The following is a 13,870-nucleotide window of genomic DNA, read 5'->3' on the forward strand; positions in this document are numbered from 1 at the left end:
TTTAAAGATGTGATAAAAGTAGGGAAATGAATGAATACAATTATTACCATGTATTTGTCTGAGGTATCTGACCTAGGAAACCCAACACCTTCCTATTCTGATATTGAGAAATTGAACATATTCCTAGAAATCTCAGCGTTTTCAAAAACTTTGCAAGGAAGTCAAACAAATACAGATGTCTAACAAATGCAGATGTCTGTACATTTAGGGATTTCTTTTCAGTTTGATAAAAAGTCATCAAGGTAACCACTCAAACTCTAATGAGACACACTAATGACTCAGAAACTTCTTATATAGGGACAACAAACTTGAGGCCTAAGACAGACTAACATTTGCAGAGCCTTTAAATTCAAGAAGTTTAAGAAGAACTGACAATATTTCAGAACTGAACCCAAGGGGGTAAATCAGAAAGGCAATAAGATATTCTTTTCAGGAAATTGAGATTATTACAAGTTTTGCTTGAGGCAGAATGATAAAAACATACCAGAGCAAGCAATTTTGCTAAATGGATACAATTATTCTGCAAAGATGACAATAAATTTTTATTAATTCAAATGTACAAAAATGCATAATGAAGATTGACTAATAAAAGAACTTACTGAGAAAGGGCAGAAAGCAGATCATAATGTTTCATGGTTTCAGCCAATGTATCAATAGCAGATTCTAAAGTCAAAAGCAGCTCTATGACGAAACCCTGGGGAAAGCCACAGGCCATTATAAATTATGCAATATGCATAAGGAAGATCACAGAAAATCTACTGAGTAGTAATTTAAAAATATAAAATCGGTGTCAGTAACTAAATTATTTCATGCTTAAATTAGACCACAATCTCATGAGACAGCTCAGTTTAGCAGTATAGCTTCAAGACAAGGAAAAACTTCAATTTATTTATAAGCATTTACTGAATGAATTCTGGTTTGCATTGTTTTTAAGGATGGATTGAAGGATGATGTCATTCAGACTACGTTTTGCAGTATTAAAAGATTAGATTCCCTCCTAAGATGTACAATGACACTAAGTTGAATCTTTATCAGGTAATGTTCTTAATAAAAGAAAACACAAATAATTTCTTATATGGCTGATCCCAGTATTATCTAACAATGAAAGATGTGGTGTCTACAGGAAATGGACATATCAAACTCTCTTGCTGTAGAAGAGAATGTGCACAACTATTCCTCAGTTAATTAGGTGAAATTCAGGAAGTACCATGATTAAAACTGTTTTATATTTTAAATACTTAAAAATAAAAAACAATGGATAAAACAATGCTTTTAAATTTTGCTAATAATGCATGCATATCATTTAGGCAGACTTAGCTGTCTAATAAAGTGGGGGCAAAATTTCAAATACCTGAGCTTCTTCTCCTGCATCTCCAACAGTTTCTACTAGTCTGGAGAGAACATCAGAAAGTGTAGATGGAGTGAGAGGCTGCTTCAGAGCCCTGAAAATCTGAAAGGACCTCCCAGCATAATGCCGAGAGGAGCACGAAAGAGCAGTTTGCAAAGCAACTTCACTGAGACGATGTTCCAATTGATATCCTCCTATTAAAGCAAATAAATATTCAAGCAACACTGCTTTATAAAAAAACAAATTCATTTGAATTTACTGAAGAGCAAATTGCCAAAGTCATTCCCAAATTTAAAATATTCTCACATCCTATGCATTTTTCTCAAGTATAAAGCTCAAAAATCTTCACAGAAATACAAACATGTATTCCAAATACTTAATGCTAGAGAGACTGGTAGACAATAAAATATTGATGATTAGAATATTAAGTGTTCACAATAAATTAATAAGATGTTTTACCTTATTCCTAAAAGATTGTATTTAAATCTGTCATAATAGAAACATGAACTGAAGTGAGCAATATACAAGAAAACTATTATTTAGAAGCAGTAATTTCTTAAGAGTGATTTTATAGATAACCTATGTGCTTACACGCATTAAAAAGTATTTCTTTAGTTTGCAGTCTTGCAGACTCAATCACGTATTGTCTGTTTTCTAACATACCTGAGCTAGACTGTTTAAATATAGATACCACATGCTTTAAAAACACAGTTAACTGTTCAGCACTCTTTATATTAGGGTTCTTTGCTGAAACATCTTCATGATTCCAAAGTGGGCCTCTTTTCCTAAAAAATATAAAAATAGAGTAAACAGAATATAAAACGCAGCCTTTGTGCGTAATATTATTTAAATGAAATTTAAACCGCAAGGTTAATTGCAAAAGAATCTACTATATACCACATAAAAGAAACCAAGTAGTAGTGCAGGCACAAATCAGAAAGAGTTTTGACAACTGACCAATATTATACAATATACAAGAAGTTAAGGCAAAGTGAAAAGCAGTGTATCAGTTCCAATTGAAATAACTGGATAAGAAGATGGAAGAGGTCTCTGGTACAGCTAGAGTACAATAGATAGTCTCTAAGAAAGAACCAGTACAACTACCACTATTATGCACTTCCTAATTTCCTTTCTTTCCAATTCCTTTCCATAGATACGCCACGCTATTATAAATTTAGGCTGAAGTAAACGAAAAGTATAAAAGCATAGAGAAACAGGTAGGATTTCATATTAACACCATTTTGAAAGCTTAATATAAACTACCATACAAAGTACAGAAATGTGGATGATTTTACCCATGTCCTGGGCAACAAATTCATCATTTCTGAATAGTCATCTCTCTACTACTAAGTAATAATCTCTAAACTGCACATAAATCTCGCAACTCTTTAATCATCTCAATGTATTCCTGCCCTAATTCAGAGTAAAACATGGCAAAATACTTTTAAACAGACAGGACTTGAAAGGATGGCCAAAATTCTCTGAAAGTGTTGTAAAGTTAGAGCTTTTCATATGTGTATAATATAAAAACATTTACTGGTGATAAAACAGAGACAGAATTAAGACAACATGATGCTAAATAGTGAGAGGTTTGCCATTTTTCCACAAAATATGTATCTTAACAAAAATAAAAACTAAAATCTTACCTTGAGGTAATAAATTCTATAAGTGTTTTCACTTTTTCATCCTGCTCTACTGAAATGTCAACCTCATTGAGGATTGTGGTGTGCAGTTGAGAAATGGCAGCACTTGTATTTCCTAAACTGATGCTAGAAGAGGTAGAACTTGAACTAAGCCCTGAGTCTGTCATTGGGGAGGGCTGGTAATCAGGTATAAAATCATGAACACCTGCTGAAATTGAAACAAGATGATTATGCACTTTTAAGTTGACAGTTAATATTAAATATATAAAAATTAAAAATAGCCCTCTAAAAATATCAATAACTTAGTAAATGTAATGAGAATACTTAAAAGAGAATAAATTAATGGATAAAATAATTTCAATGAAATCAACAAGTCTTATATATGCAAATTCTTCACATAACTTATATGAACTTCAATTGGGAACTGCTAGATCCCTTTTTAAAACCCCTGTATTATCCTTGATTTTGTACTAATAATATTAGAGCTCATCAGCTTCTGAGGAATCTCAGCTTAATTTAAAAAATTATAAAGACTATTTCTTACTAATGAGCAGAATTTTTTTGATAAAACCCAGTCCCAGAGTAACTCACAGCACTTGAATCAGTGAACACTAAGTATTATCTAGTGAATGGACTCTAAGCAGAACCCCTGTGGCTGCACAAAGTTTCTCTGAAGTCAGTTTAATCTTGAGGCTAGAAGATTTTTTCTTTTCCACAGAAAGAATGATGTGGGAATACAATACAACTGCAGCAACTCCTCACATTGCCCTTATATCCATCTATGAAGGGCTGAGGGAAAGTAAACTACCAAGGAAAACCGTTAGGGCCTTTGACTATAACACTTGTATTTAAATAAGCTTAAGACTCACTGACCGACCACAAATTTTCACTATAGAATCACAGAGTTTGGGCTGGGGTATTTGAGCTTAGCCAGCTCAAATAAAATTTCAAATCAGCTTGTTCAAACTTGTGCTAGGTGTGCATACCTGTAAACACCTTATCCTAATCCCCAGCTAGAAATGTTTGATGCTGACCTAATTTTAGTTTCTATTAAATATCTTTGTTTTATTGTGTCATGTTTAGACAGTTTTATCCAAGCCCTTAAAGATTAGGAAGGGAATGGTTTGTATATGCCACTGTGTACATGCTGTTCTGCTGAACAAATTCCTATAAAATAATCCTTCCACTATATACAGTGGAATTTAATTCTTCATTGCTACAAAAAACCATATACACAAATCAGATAACTACTTTTGCTAAATAATAAAACCATTGCTGATGTGAACAAAAGAGAACAAACAACTGTATGGCAATATGCTGCCACCTAATGAAATAATTTGAAATACAAAATTAAAAAAAAAACCAAAACACAAAGAACTATTTCAACAGAAACTACAATACAGTCTCACCATCAAAATATTCCCTTCATAAAAAAGTATACTGTATAATTACAACATTGTAAAGTTCAGAGGAACATTTAAAGGTAGTATCTAAAAAATATTCTGATAGCCAATAAAGAATGCAATCACAGCTGACAAAACTTGGAAATTTTAACAAGTTTTAAAACAAGTAAGAGATGTAGCTTCTTGGTTTCTATTTTAAAAGGCATAATTAAAAATGCTGTAATAAAATTCCAAAACGTAGAGCTCCCTCTTTGATTTCCACTACTATTCATCATACAACTGTGGTCCCTACTTTAGTGAATGGCCACAAAGTGCCAATGAAAACTCTATTTAAATTTACTTCATTAAAATCCAAAGAAATAAATTTTGATGCCAAGGCCTCAGGAAGATATTACAAACAACAGAAATCTTAATGATGCCTGTAAGAAAAGATAACTTCCCATGTAATTTTAACAGGCAACATGTAATAAATCAAAAGCATACCTGTGAAAGTGTAATCTAAATGGGTCATTTGCTTGACAGTAAGCACCCTGGACTCATTGAACTCTCTGTTTCTGAGTAGGACAGAAGCAGCAGACTGGACATTACTGCCAGAGCCCATCACTATCAGTAGATGCAAAAGTAGTCGTTTACAATGCTCATAGACTTCAGGGTGACCATGGTCAAAACCTAACACAAAAGGAAAACAGCAAGGCTTTATGATATTCCAAGGGCATGCTGAATTACATTATTTGAAAAATAGCAGTATTTAAATTGGTCTTTTATATTTTACCAAGTAACAGATAGAGAATTCTCTAAACAGTATTGTTTCAGTGTTTCCATATAGAAACAACAGCATATAGTTTAACAAACTGTATGTTGATCAGACTAAAATATATATCTGATAATTCCATGCAAGGTAAAAGTACAAAGTAATTTTAAGTAAGAAGAATTTTAAGTAAGAACTTCATTTGTGCTCTGTATGAAAATTATTACACTTAGAAAGGAAAACATTGAATTTTACTGTCTTCTACAAGAGGTAAAAGTGACTCCTAAACAAAGTGCCTTAAAACAACTAAAAAAATCTTAATTATACTAATTAAGCTGAAAAACATTTAATTGAATTTTTAAAAATACTGTAAATATTATCAAATCAATGGGATTTCAATGCAATGGCAAAAATGAATTTAAATATCAAAAAGAACAACTGAGAATTCCTCAAGTTACTATAAGTATTTCTGTAAGAAGTTAGTTACCTATAAAAATTGCATGAAGCAAAAGATGCAAGTATCCTCCCCATTCCACCTTTACACTGTGGTCAACTATCAAATCAGTCAAAAGAATCACTGCTATATTGCATCTAAAACAAAAAAATAGTATGTTAGAAGAATGCAACAGGAACTTCATGAAGAGCTGCAAAGAGCTTCATATGCTTCTAACTTGTACTCTTCAGTCTATAAACATTCACAAAGCTGTGTTATAAGGGAAAAGATGAATGCTCATAATAAAAATAGAAACAATTTAATCCTCCAGATTAAAAATTTGAGTAATCTTAAATTGCTAGACCTTCAAGTAAACCCACAGAAAACAAATCTACTATCAACTGCCCTTAAATCTACTATCTTCAAATTGTATTTGTGCAACACAAAAGAAAACATAATGAACTGCCATTGGCATTGCCAAAACAACTACCTGTGAAGTGACATGCCCGGAGGAGAAGTTTCAGGCAAGTAATCCACCAGCGGTGACCAGCAACCTCCAGAAGGTGGGAAAGGGAGAGGCTCTCCTTGATTGTGCTCCATCACCTTCAACCGCCAGTTGGAATATAGAGGCATTGAATCACCTAACACAACAGAAAATTAAACCAGAAATATATTTACAATGCATATTTCTGTATGTTACAATCTTCTGAAGAAATATTTTTAAATTCTTGAAAAGTTGAGATCTAGGAGAGGGGAAGGGGAGCCAACTGTAAACAGGCGTAGCTGGACACAGTTTCTTAAAAGAAAAAAAGTGTTATTTCTTTTAATATTTCTTTTAATTCTACAGAAGTTACACACATAACAGAGTAAGATGTTTTTGAATAGGTTCATAAATCTTATGATAAAAGGCAAAGTGATCTGATGTAATTTCCTTGAAGTTCAAACCTCATGCCAGACAGGGAGTTAATTAAGGTTGGGTCCTAAGATTTTAAATGAGCTCATATTGAAGAGCATTTCATTCTAAGCTAAGGAAGTATTCCTCAAGAGCACATCTTTATAGATCTCACAGCAGAACCCCACCAGTGTTATCTGCCAGATAATGCTGGCCTGATCCATGGGTAACTCAGAAATTGCCACTATTACAACAGCATAGCTCAATCCCATTGGTTGATAAAAGATACTGCTCAGAAAATGGGTAAATTTGTCAAGAAAGCACAGAAAGACATTTGGTTTTTTATTTAGCAAGTTCAAAAGTGCAAGAAAAACATCAGCTGTTTTGTATGAGAATATACTTTGTTAACACACCCAAAATACTTTTCTGGTTTAGAAGTTGTTTTGGACTTCAGAACTATCAGTCAAGACAAGAAACAAGGAAATTGCCTGAACAGTTCAGTGATTCTACCAACTCTGTTTGGAAGTATAGCTGCAGAAATTTCAGATGTTCACACATGTATCAGCCTGTTACCACCTTCTCCACTGGTAGTGACAAACTCCTTATGGATAGAACATGTGAACATCTAGCTCAGGATACTCACTGTTGCTATCACAAACAGCAAACAAATCCAAAAATGACTGCAGCTGTGATTCTGGATAATGCCTATCCATGCAGTAATAAACTCTGGCTCACCAGAAGCCACTAACCTGACCCAAAGTTTAGCAGATTCTGCCTTAGTATGTCCAGCCCTTACAACAATCTCTGCAGAGGACATTAGATTTCACCTCGAGAGAGGATGTAAGAACCATATATTCACTCTAATCTTCACAGTGTGCAATGAATCAGTCATTGAAGACTGCATTAGAAGATCCTAATAGACTCTTGTTGCCTCAATACAGCATGGACAGGATAGTTCCATACCGACATCTAAAGCTCAACATGCAGAAGTTCACCTCCTGTTGCTCAGTCACGCAAGAAAATAAAGGAAATGGCAGTGTTGTACTGTGAGCTGTAACATAAACAAACAACCAGTAGTAAAATCAATGGTCAATAAAAAATTGAGTGAAACCTAAGTCTGTGGGACCACTTTCACAACTGATATATATCTGATTATCCCATGCAGGGTGAAGTACAAAGTCATTTAAATTACTAATAACCTGTTAGCTGAAACAAGAGTTTCAGCCAAACAACTCCTCTGACCAAGCATACAGAACCCACTAATGTAACACATAATTTACTATCCTCATTTTTGCCTGATTACATGACCTGTTTTGCCTTCTGTAGCATGGCCATGGTGATTTGCATCTTAGGCATTGGTAAAAAAGTAGACACAGTTAACAAGCTTCTGTTAAGGAAATCTTTCCAAATGCACAATGGAGTTTCAGATGAAATTTTTACCTCTTTCCATACCTCTGCATCTCAGAAAAAAACCCAAACATAGATCACAAAAAACAACCCAAAACACATTTTCAGAACAATCTTGGAAATCAGATGTGCATAAAGAAAACTTTTTCCCTGCTATATTTTCCTTTGCTATGGTTTCAAAAAAGTTTAGTACCTTTTTTTGTAAATAACCCAAGGAATGCTATAGTTTAAAAGACCAATTACTTGTAATTTTCTTTTTTTTAAAAAACTTCTTTTTCATCACCTTTTTTTAAATCTCATCTTCATCCTGCTCATCTCTGTTTCTTGTGCCTAACTGTCAAAGGAAAGAGTAAAACCATTTCATTTAGGAAGATGTTCACAACTCATTCCAGAGGAAAATAGAAAGAATAAAGCATATTATCTTCCTTGAATATTTTATTGCAGTCAAATATATGCTAGACTTCAGTAACAGTAATAAGATGAAGGAAGATTTAAAAAACCCTGATTTTTTAATAGGCTTATGCAAAAAACATTGATAATGCTCATTTCTTTATGTTCCACAACCTTCAGAAGTATTAACTTGTGAAAATTCTGTGTGCTATTCATAGAAATATTTAAAAATAAAGAATATTACTTTTTTCCTCTTCATATGATCCTCCAGAGCTGCTGCTGTAGCGAGATTCCAGTCTGTGGTGCTGGCGGTTTAAGTTGCTATTCAACCCACTGTAGATGTCTAGGTGTGTGTAGCTGTAGGTGCAAATAAAGCAGAATTAGTAACTGACACTCTGTGACAAACATTAATCAGGGTCTCTCAGTAAAACTGTATTTCAGTAAAACTCCTCTACAAAAAAACAATTCATCTTACAAGGATAATCAACATGATGCCAAAGCACCTCAGCCATGTAAGACATACCTTCTTAAGCAACACCAGGTAAGGGGATTCAAAGAGATTATCCACTATAAATTATATTTCTGTTCCATCATTTTCACTAATATTTAAGTACATTAAAATATTTGTTACTGTTTTACATAAGTTCTTCTAACTCTTGAACAAAATAAGGAAATTCATATGTGACCCCCATAGCAGCCAACTACTTGTCTGTGCCTTGCTAGGCTGAATTCTGAATGACACATTCCAGGTTTCTGTGATTTATTATCATAGAGCTCACCCTAATTTAATTTAAGTATTGGGGCTGCCCCTACCAATATATTTACTATTCTAATTATATTGACATAATTATCCTAGGGAAAGAAAGAAAGTGTCCAACTGGGAAATTATATCGGAACTGTAATTATTAAAGCTCTCAAGTTGTCAGAAACTCATTTGTGAACTTACAACATAGTTGCTATTCTGCAGTAACGGTATATGTGCACAGTTTGCTCATGCTAATTACAGAGTCTCCACTCCCTTTTTGAAGGTTAGCTATCCATATTAACACAAAATGACAGCATGCCCACAGTCAGTTACTGCTGAGCTCCAAGCACACAGCCAGACCAAGTCTATATCAACTGTTTGCTTTCCACCAGCCTCAGTCAGTATCTGCCAAATTTCTCCAAAAGATTACATTTAAATAGCTCAAAAATTAGGGAGGGAGAAATCTGTTTTAAAGTTAACTGTAAGGTATCTTGACACATACCAGTCATCCAAATACCCTAGTTAGGGAAAATAAACTAGCAACACATAGGCACTGTTCACTTCCAGTGAGGTAATAAACCAATCTGCAAGTCATGAAATCACATAATTACCTGGATTGGAAGGGACCTTAAAGATCATCTGGTTCCAACTCCCCTGCCATGGGCAGGAACACCTTCCACTAGACCAGGTTGCTCAGAGCCCTATCCAGCCTGGCCTTGAACACTTCCAGAGATGGGGTATCCACTTTTCTGGGCAACATGTTCCAGTGTCTCACCAACCCCACCTTACAGTACAATTGTTCTCATGTGAACACACACAGTCAAGTGTAATAGTACCTACTTTAGGCACCAATGACAATATAGCTGTAAGCAATACAGTGCCTGACCTGGAGTTCCAACTACAATTGAGGCTGCTATTGTTAATCCTAAACAGTATTCCAGTTCTGTTGACATGCATGACATTACATGGAATGGAATCCCTGCAATGAAGACATACCTGGAGCTGCTGAGATGGGAGTATTTAAAGTACCTAGAAGGAATTCCTGTCATTCAACTAATAACTGCTCCTTGAGGACATACTTACTTCTCTTCAATACTGTCTTTCATATGTTTACTGTCAGGGTTGCCATCTGTGGGAGCCACCATTGTATTGCTGCTAGAAGTGGTACCTGTGAATTATGGACAAGGAAGAATGTTGGTCAATAAAATTGAAAAGTAGTCTTAAGCACTACAAGATCACCCTTATTTACTGGTCCTTGCTCAGAGTCCTAATCAGGTGTATTCTACAGCAATTGGCACAAATGCTAACTGAGACATACAAACTACTTTCACGTGAAATAAAGGACTGTGAGCTGCTACCATAATTACAGTAACCAGAAAAATTATCTATTTCAGGAATCTTTTAACTCTTCAATGTAAATTAAGTAGAAAGTTTTTAAGCAGTATCTAGAGACCTATATCCCTTTTTCCTCTATTATACACCTCATAGTAATCTGTAAAATGTAGTTGGACCTTGTCATCCAGTTAATTCAAACCACAAGCAGATTAAGGATTAAAACCTAATAGCCTGTGGTAAAGCTTTTAACAATTTTCTTTTAGGAAAAATTTGCAAGCATTGCACTAAACTGACAGTCCCAGTTGGAAGCAATTTTGCACCCTTCCAGCCTTTGCTAAATTACACTAAGTTCAAGAGCCCCAAAATTTTTAAAATATTTTCTAAACACTTCCAAGAACAAGTGCCAATGCATTCACCTGGTGATCCAGATAACACCATATGATAGGTCCAGGCTGTTTTATAATATTGACAAATTTGCAGCAGAGAAGTTAAAGCCTTGCTTAGATACCCTCCTCACATCCATGTCTTTTGAAGCTCAATTTGACAGATGGATACTCCATCAATGACAGATGGATACTCCATCAAGACAAGACTGCTTTTCCCCAGCATGTTCTTGAATTGAAGCGTAAGGTAGACACTCAGTATTTTCAGCACTTTGGGGTTTTTTTAATGATTGATCTAATGCTAATAATTTCTAGATAAATTTTCCTAAGTAACTAACTTAGATCCTCTTGAAACAATTGAGCAACTTAGATGGATTTAAAATTATATACATTTTCCCCATGGTTTTACTGACTAGACATAAAAGTCATATAGTGAGGGTAAACAGTGCAAGATCTCTGAACACAGACAAAGTCTGACGCAAATATTAAGACAAACGCGTTGCTCCTGAACTTATCAGATGTTCTTCAGCAAGTACACCAAAACTCTGGGTACACCAAAACCTGTAAAACAAACTTTTAACCTTATTTTTGGAAACAGAACCTTACATTCCTATTGAATATTTACAAATGCACTCCAGTAGCATTAACTGATTGATAGCAGCATGTTTATAACGAACAATAACAGTTTAAATTACTTAAGTCAGTAAATGCTTACCTGAGGTGACAGAGGGGATTTTGTAACTGGATGTAATGCGGTAATATGGTGGATTATCCATATGGGTGACTCCTGAACTGACAGGATCTGTAAGCTGAAGTTCACTCACCAGCTCTTCTAGTAGTTGCATTGTTTTGTCTCTACCCAAATAAACAATTACTTTCTTTACCTGCCATAAAAAACACATATATGTATTTTTTTATAAAAAGAGATTTGAATACCACTAATTGTTAGAATCAGTATCTACCTGCACTGCAAGCCACAATAGATCAAACTTTAGTTCTAAAAGCAACCAAAGTTGCTTTCCTAGCTGACAATAGCAGGACACATGGGAAATACATCACAACAGTAAGAAAGCAAATCTTTTGAGTTCTAGTCATCTGATAATAAAGTTTGAAAGTATGTCTTCTGAAAATGATTTAAGCAAAAGATTTTCTTACAAAGGTTTTAGCAGCACCTGAGATCAACACTGGAATGAATGTATTCTGATATAATTTCTTTTTGATATGTCACAGTTCTGTTCCATACTATTTCTTTTCCTTCACATTATCATATTTTTCTTCATGCTATCCTGCACTGCTCTCACATACATTTTCACATAAAATTGGTTTTGAGGGTGGTTGCTGGGGTTTTTTTGGTGTAATATTGGTCATGAAAGAATGATGCTCTACAGGGTATAACAGATGCTTTATTTTCCTGTATTATCTGTCTGCTTTCTAGGAATATATTAAATTATAGCATGGGATAAAATTGTTCAGTGTGTACTCTTAATAAAATTAATCCAAGTTTAGCTATCAATTTCATAAGATTTATTTTTATGACAAAAGAAAATAAAATGCTAAGACATATGTAGAATTTCAGTAACTCTTTTACATTTTTTATTATTTGATCACTAAAAATGTCTATGGTCTTCATACAGTCCTACATTCATTCCATGAATGACAAATTAATTGATTTAATTGACTGACAAATCGATTCTTGTAATTTTGACATAGATGTCCAAAGAATGCAAACAGAAGAACTGAATTTGATTTATTCACAGAATTAGCTGCCATAAAATACAAGGCGGAGATTTTGATACTATAAATCCTACCTTACATATTTGGTGATCTTTGCTGCTAGACATACTTATTTTTAAAATATCAATAAGCACCAATGAGAGATCTGTCACATACTCACATAAGGCAAAAGGCTGGGTTCACTGTTCACTCCACAAATACTGATCAAGAAGTGCAAAATTATTTTCAGATTCTTTGGCCAGCTGTCTGCCAAAGTAGTCCAGACATTTTCTATCTCTGACCAAGCCACTTCATCACCATACTAGAAAACAAAATAAATATATGCCCTGAAAACTTCATCAGAAAACGTTATCTATACTGATCAAGTGAAATAGGCTCTAGAAAAAAGAGACATAAATCTTATAGGAAACTGTTGCCTTTTTAATGTTCCAGAATGATGCTTTCACATGTATTTTTAAAAACATACTCTGGAAATAGCTTTTTCTTCTATAGATATAATTGTATAAAAATGTATCTGAAGATATGTGTACATACTATATATCTCATTGATATATAATACATTAGACTAAGGAAGCTGGGCCTTCTTAGTCTAGAGAAGACTGAGACGGGGGTCTCATTAATGCATATTAATATCCCAAAGGCCAAGGGGATGGTGCCAGATTCTTTTTGGCAGTGCCCAGCGACAGGGCAAGGAGCAATGGGCATACACTAACACACAAGGTAGTTCCACTTCAACATGGAGAAGAATTTCTTTCCGTAGAGATTGACAGAGCACTGGAACCAGCTACTGAGTGAGGTCATGAAGCCTCCTTCTCTGAAGACCAAAAACCCACCTAGACAAGTTCCTGTGTAACATGCTCAGGGTGACTCTCCCCTGTCAGGGGAGTCGGTCCTGATTATCTCCTGAGCTCCCTTTCAACTCTAACAATTCTATGAAATTTAAAAGAGACCCAGTCTCCCAGTTGCTGACAATCCTGAATAAAACTCCATGGACCACACACTGACAAGAGCTTTTAACTGACAGTTCAAAACATGATCCCTCATCACTAGGACTCTCCATTGACAGGAGCACTGCATGTGAGCAATACTCCTCTGTTGGAAGTAGCTATGATAGGAAAAAGAAGAGTCAATCAGCCTCTGGTAGCAAGAAAGGTTTTAAAACTCCACTTTGAGATAATAGGTATGCAGGCAGTTAGGTATTCTCTATCCAGCTAGACATCTATATTGCAAAACAGTAGTTATACACTGTCACTATACTTAACAATTACTATAACAATAATGTTAGATATTACATATTTCTTGGAATACCTCAAAATTATGAGGTATAGTTTGGGTATACAAAGCACCTCCACAAATATGAACAGTAACTCTTAAAAGCTTGGTGACATAGTATCTCTGAACAGTATTTT

At 34.6% G+C, this 13,870-nt stretch overlaps 1 protein-coding gene across 11 annotated transcripts in view; it reads right to left on the minus strand.

The window, feature by feature from the left end:
* FRYL (FRY like transcription coactivator) overlaps window positions 1–13,870 on the minus strand; it is a 148,606-nt gene that overhangs the window by 37,137 nt on the left and 97,599 nt on the right. For 9 of the 11 annotated variants that reach the window (XM_085578599.1, XM_085578593.1, XM_085578591.1 and 6 more), the window contains 11 exons: window positions 12,622–12,762; window positions 11,443–11,611; window positions 10,093–10,177; window positions 8,509–8,621; window positions 6,066–6,216; window positions 5,630–5,733; window positions 4,878–5,063; window positions 2,995–3,199; window positions 2,012–2,133; window positions 1,352–1,542; window positions 600–694 (listed from right to left, as the gene is read on the minus strand). In XM_085578599.1, coding sequence (XP_085434725.1) covers window positions 600–694; window positions 1,352–1,542; window positions 2,012–2,133; window positions 2,995–3,199; window positions 4,878–5,063; window positions 5,630–5,733; window positions 6,066–6,216; window positions 8,509–8,621; window positions 10,093–10,177; window positions 11,443–11,611; window positions 12,622–12,762 — 1,562 coding nt within the window. The remainder of the gene's footprint in view (window positions 1–599; window positions 695–1,351; window positions 1,543–2,011; window positions 2,134–2,994; window positions 3,200–4,877; window positions 5,064–5,629; window positions 5,734–6,065; window positions 6,217–8,508; window positions 8,622–10,092; window positions 10,178–11,442; window positions 11,612–12,621; window positions 12,763–13,870) is intronic. The other 2 variants (XM_085578601.1, XM_085578592.1) reach the window with 1 other exon arrangement.

The sequence above is a fragment of the Lonchura striata genome, chromosome 4 (genome assembly GCF_050655825.1).
Source record: "Lonchura striata isolate lonStrDom1 chromosome 4, ASM5065582v1, whole genome shotgun sequence".
In the NCBI taxonomy this organism is placed as follows: domain Eukaryota; kingdom Metazoa; phylum Chordata; class Aves; order Passeriformes; family Estrildidae; genus Lonchura; species Lonchura striata.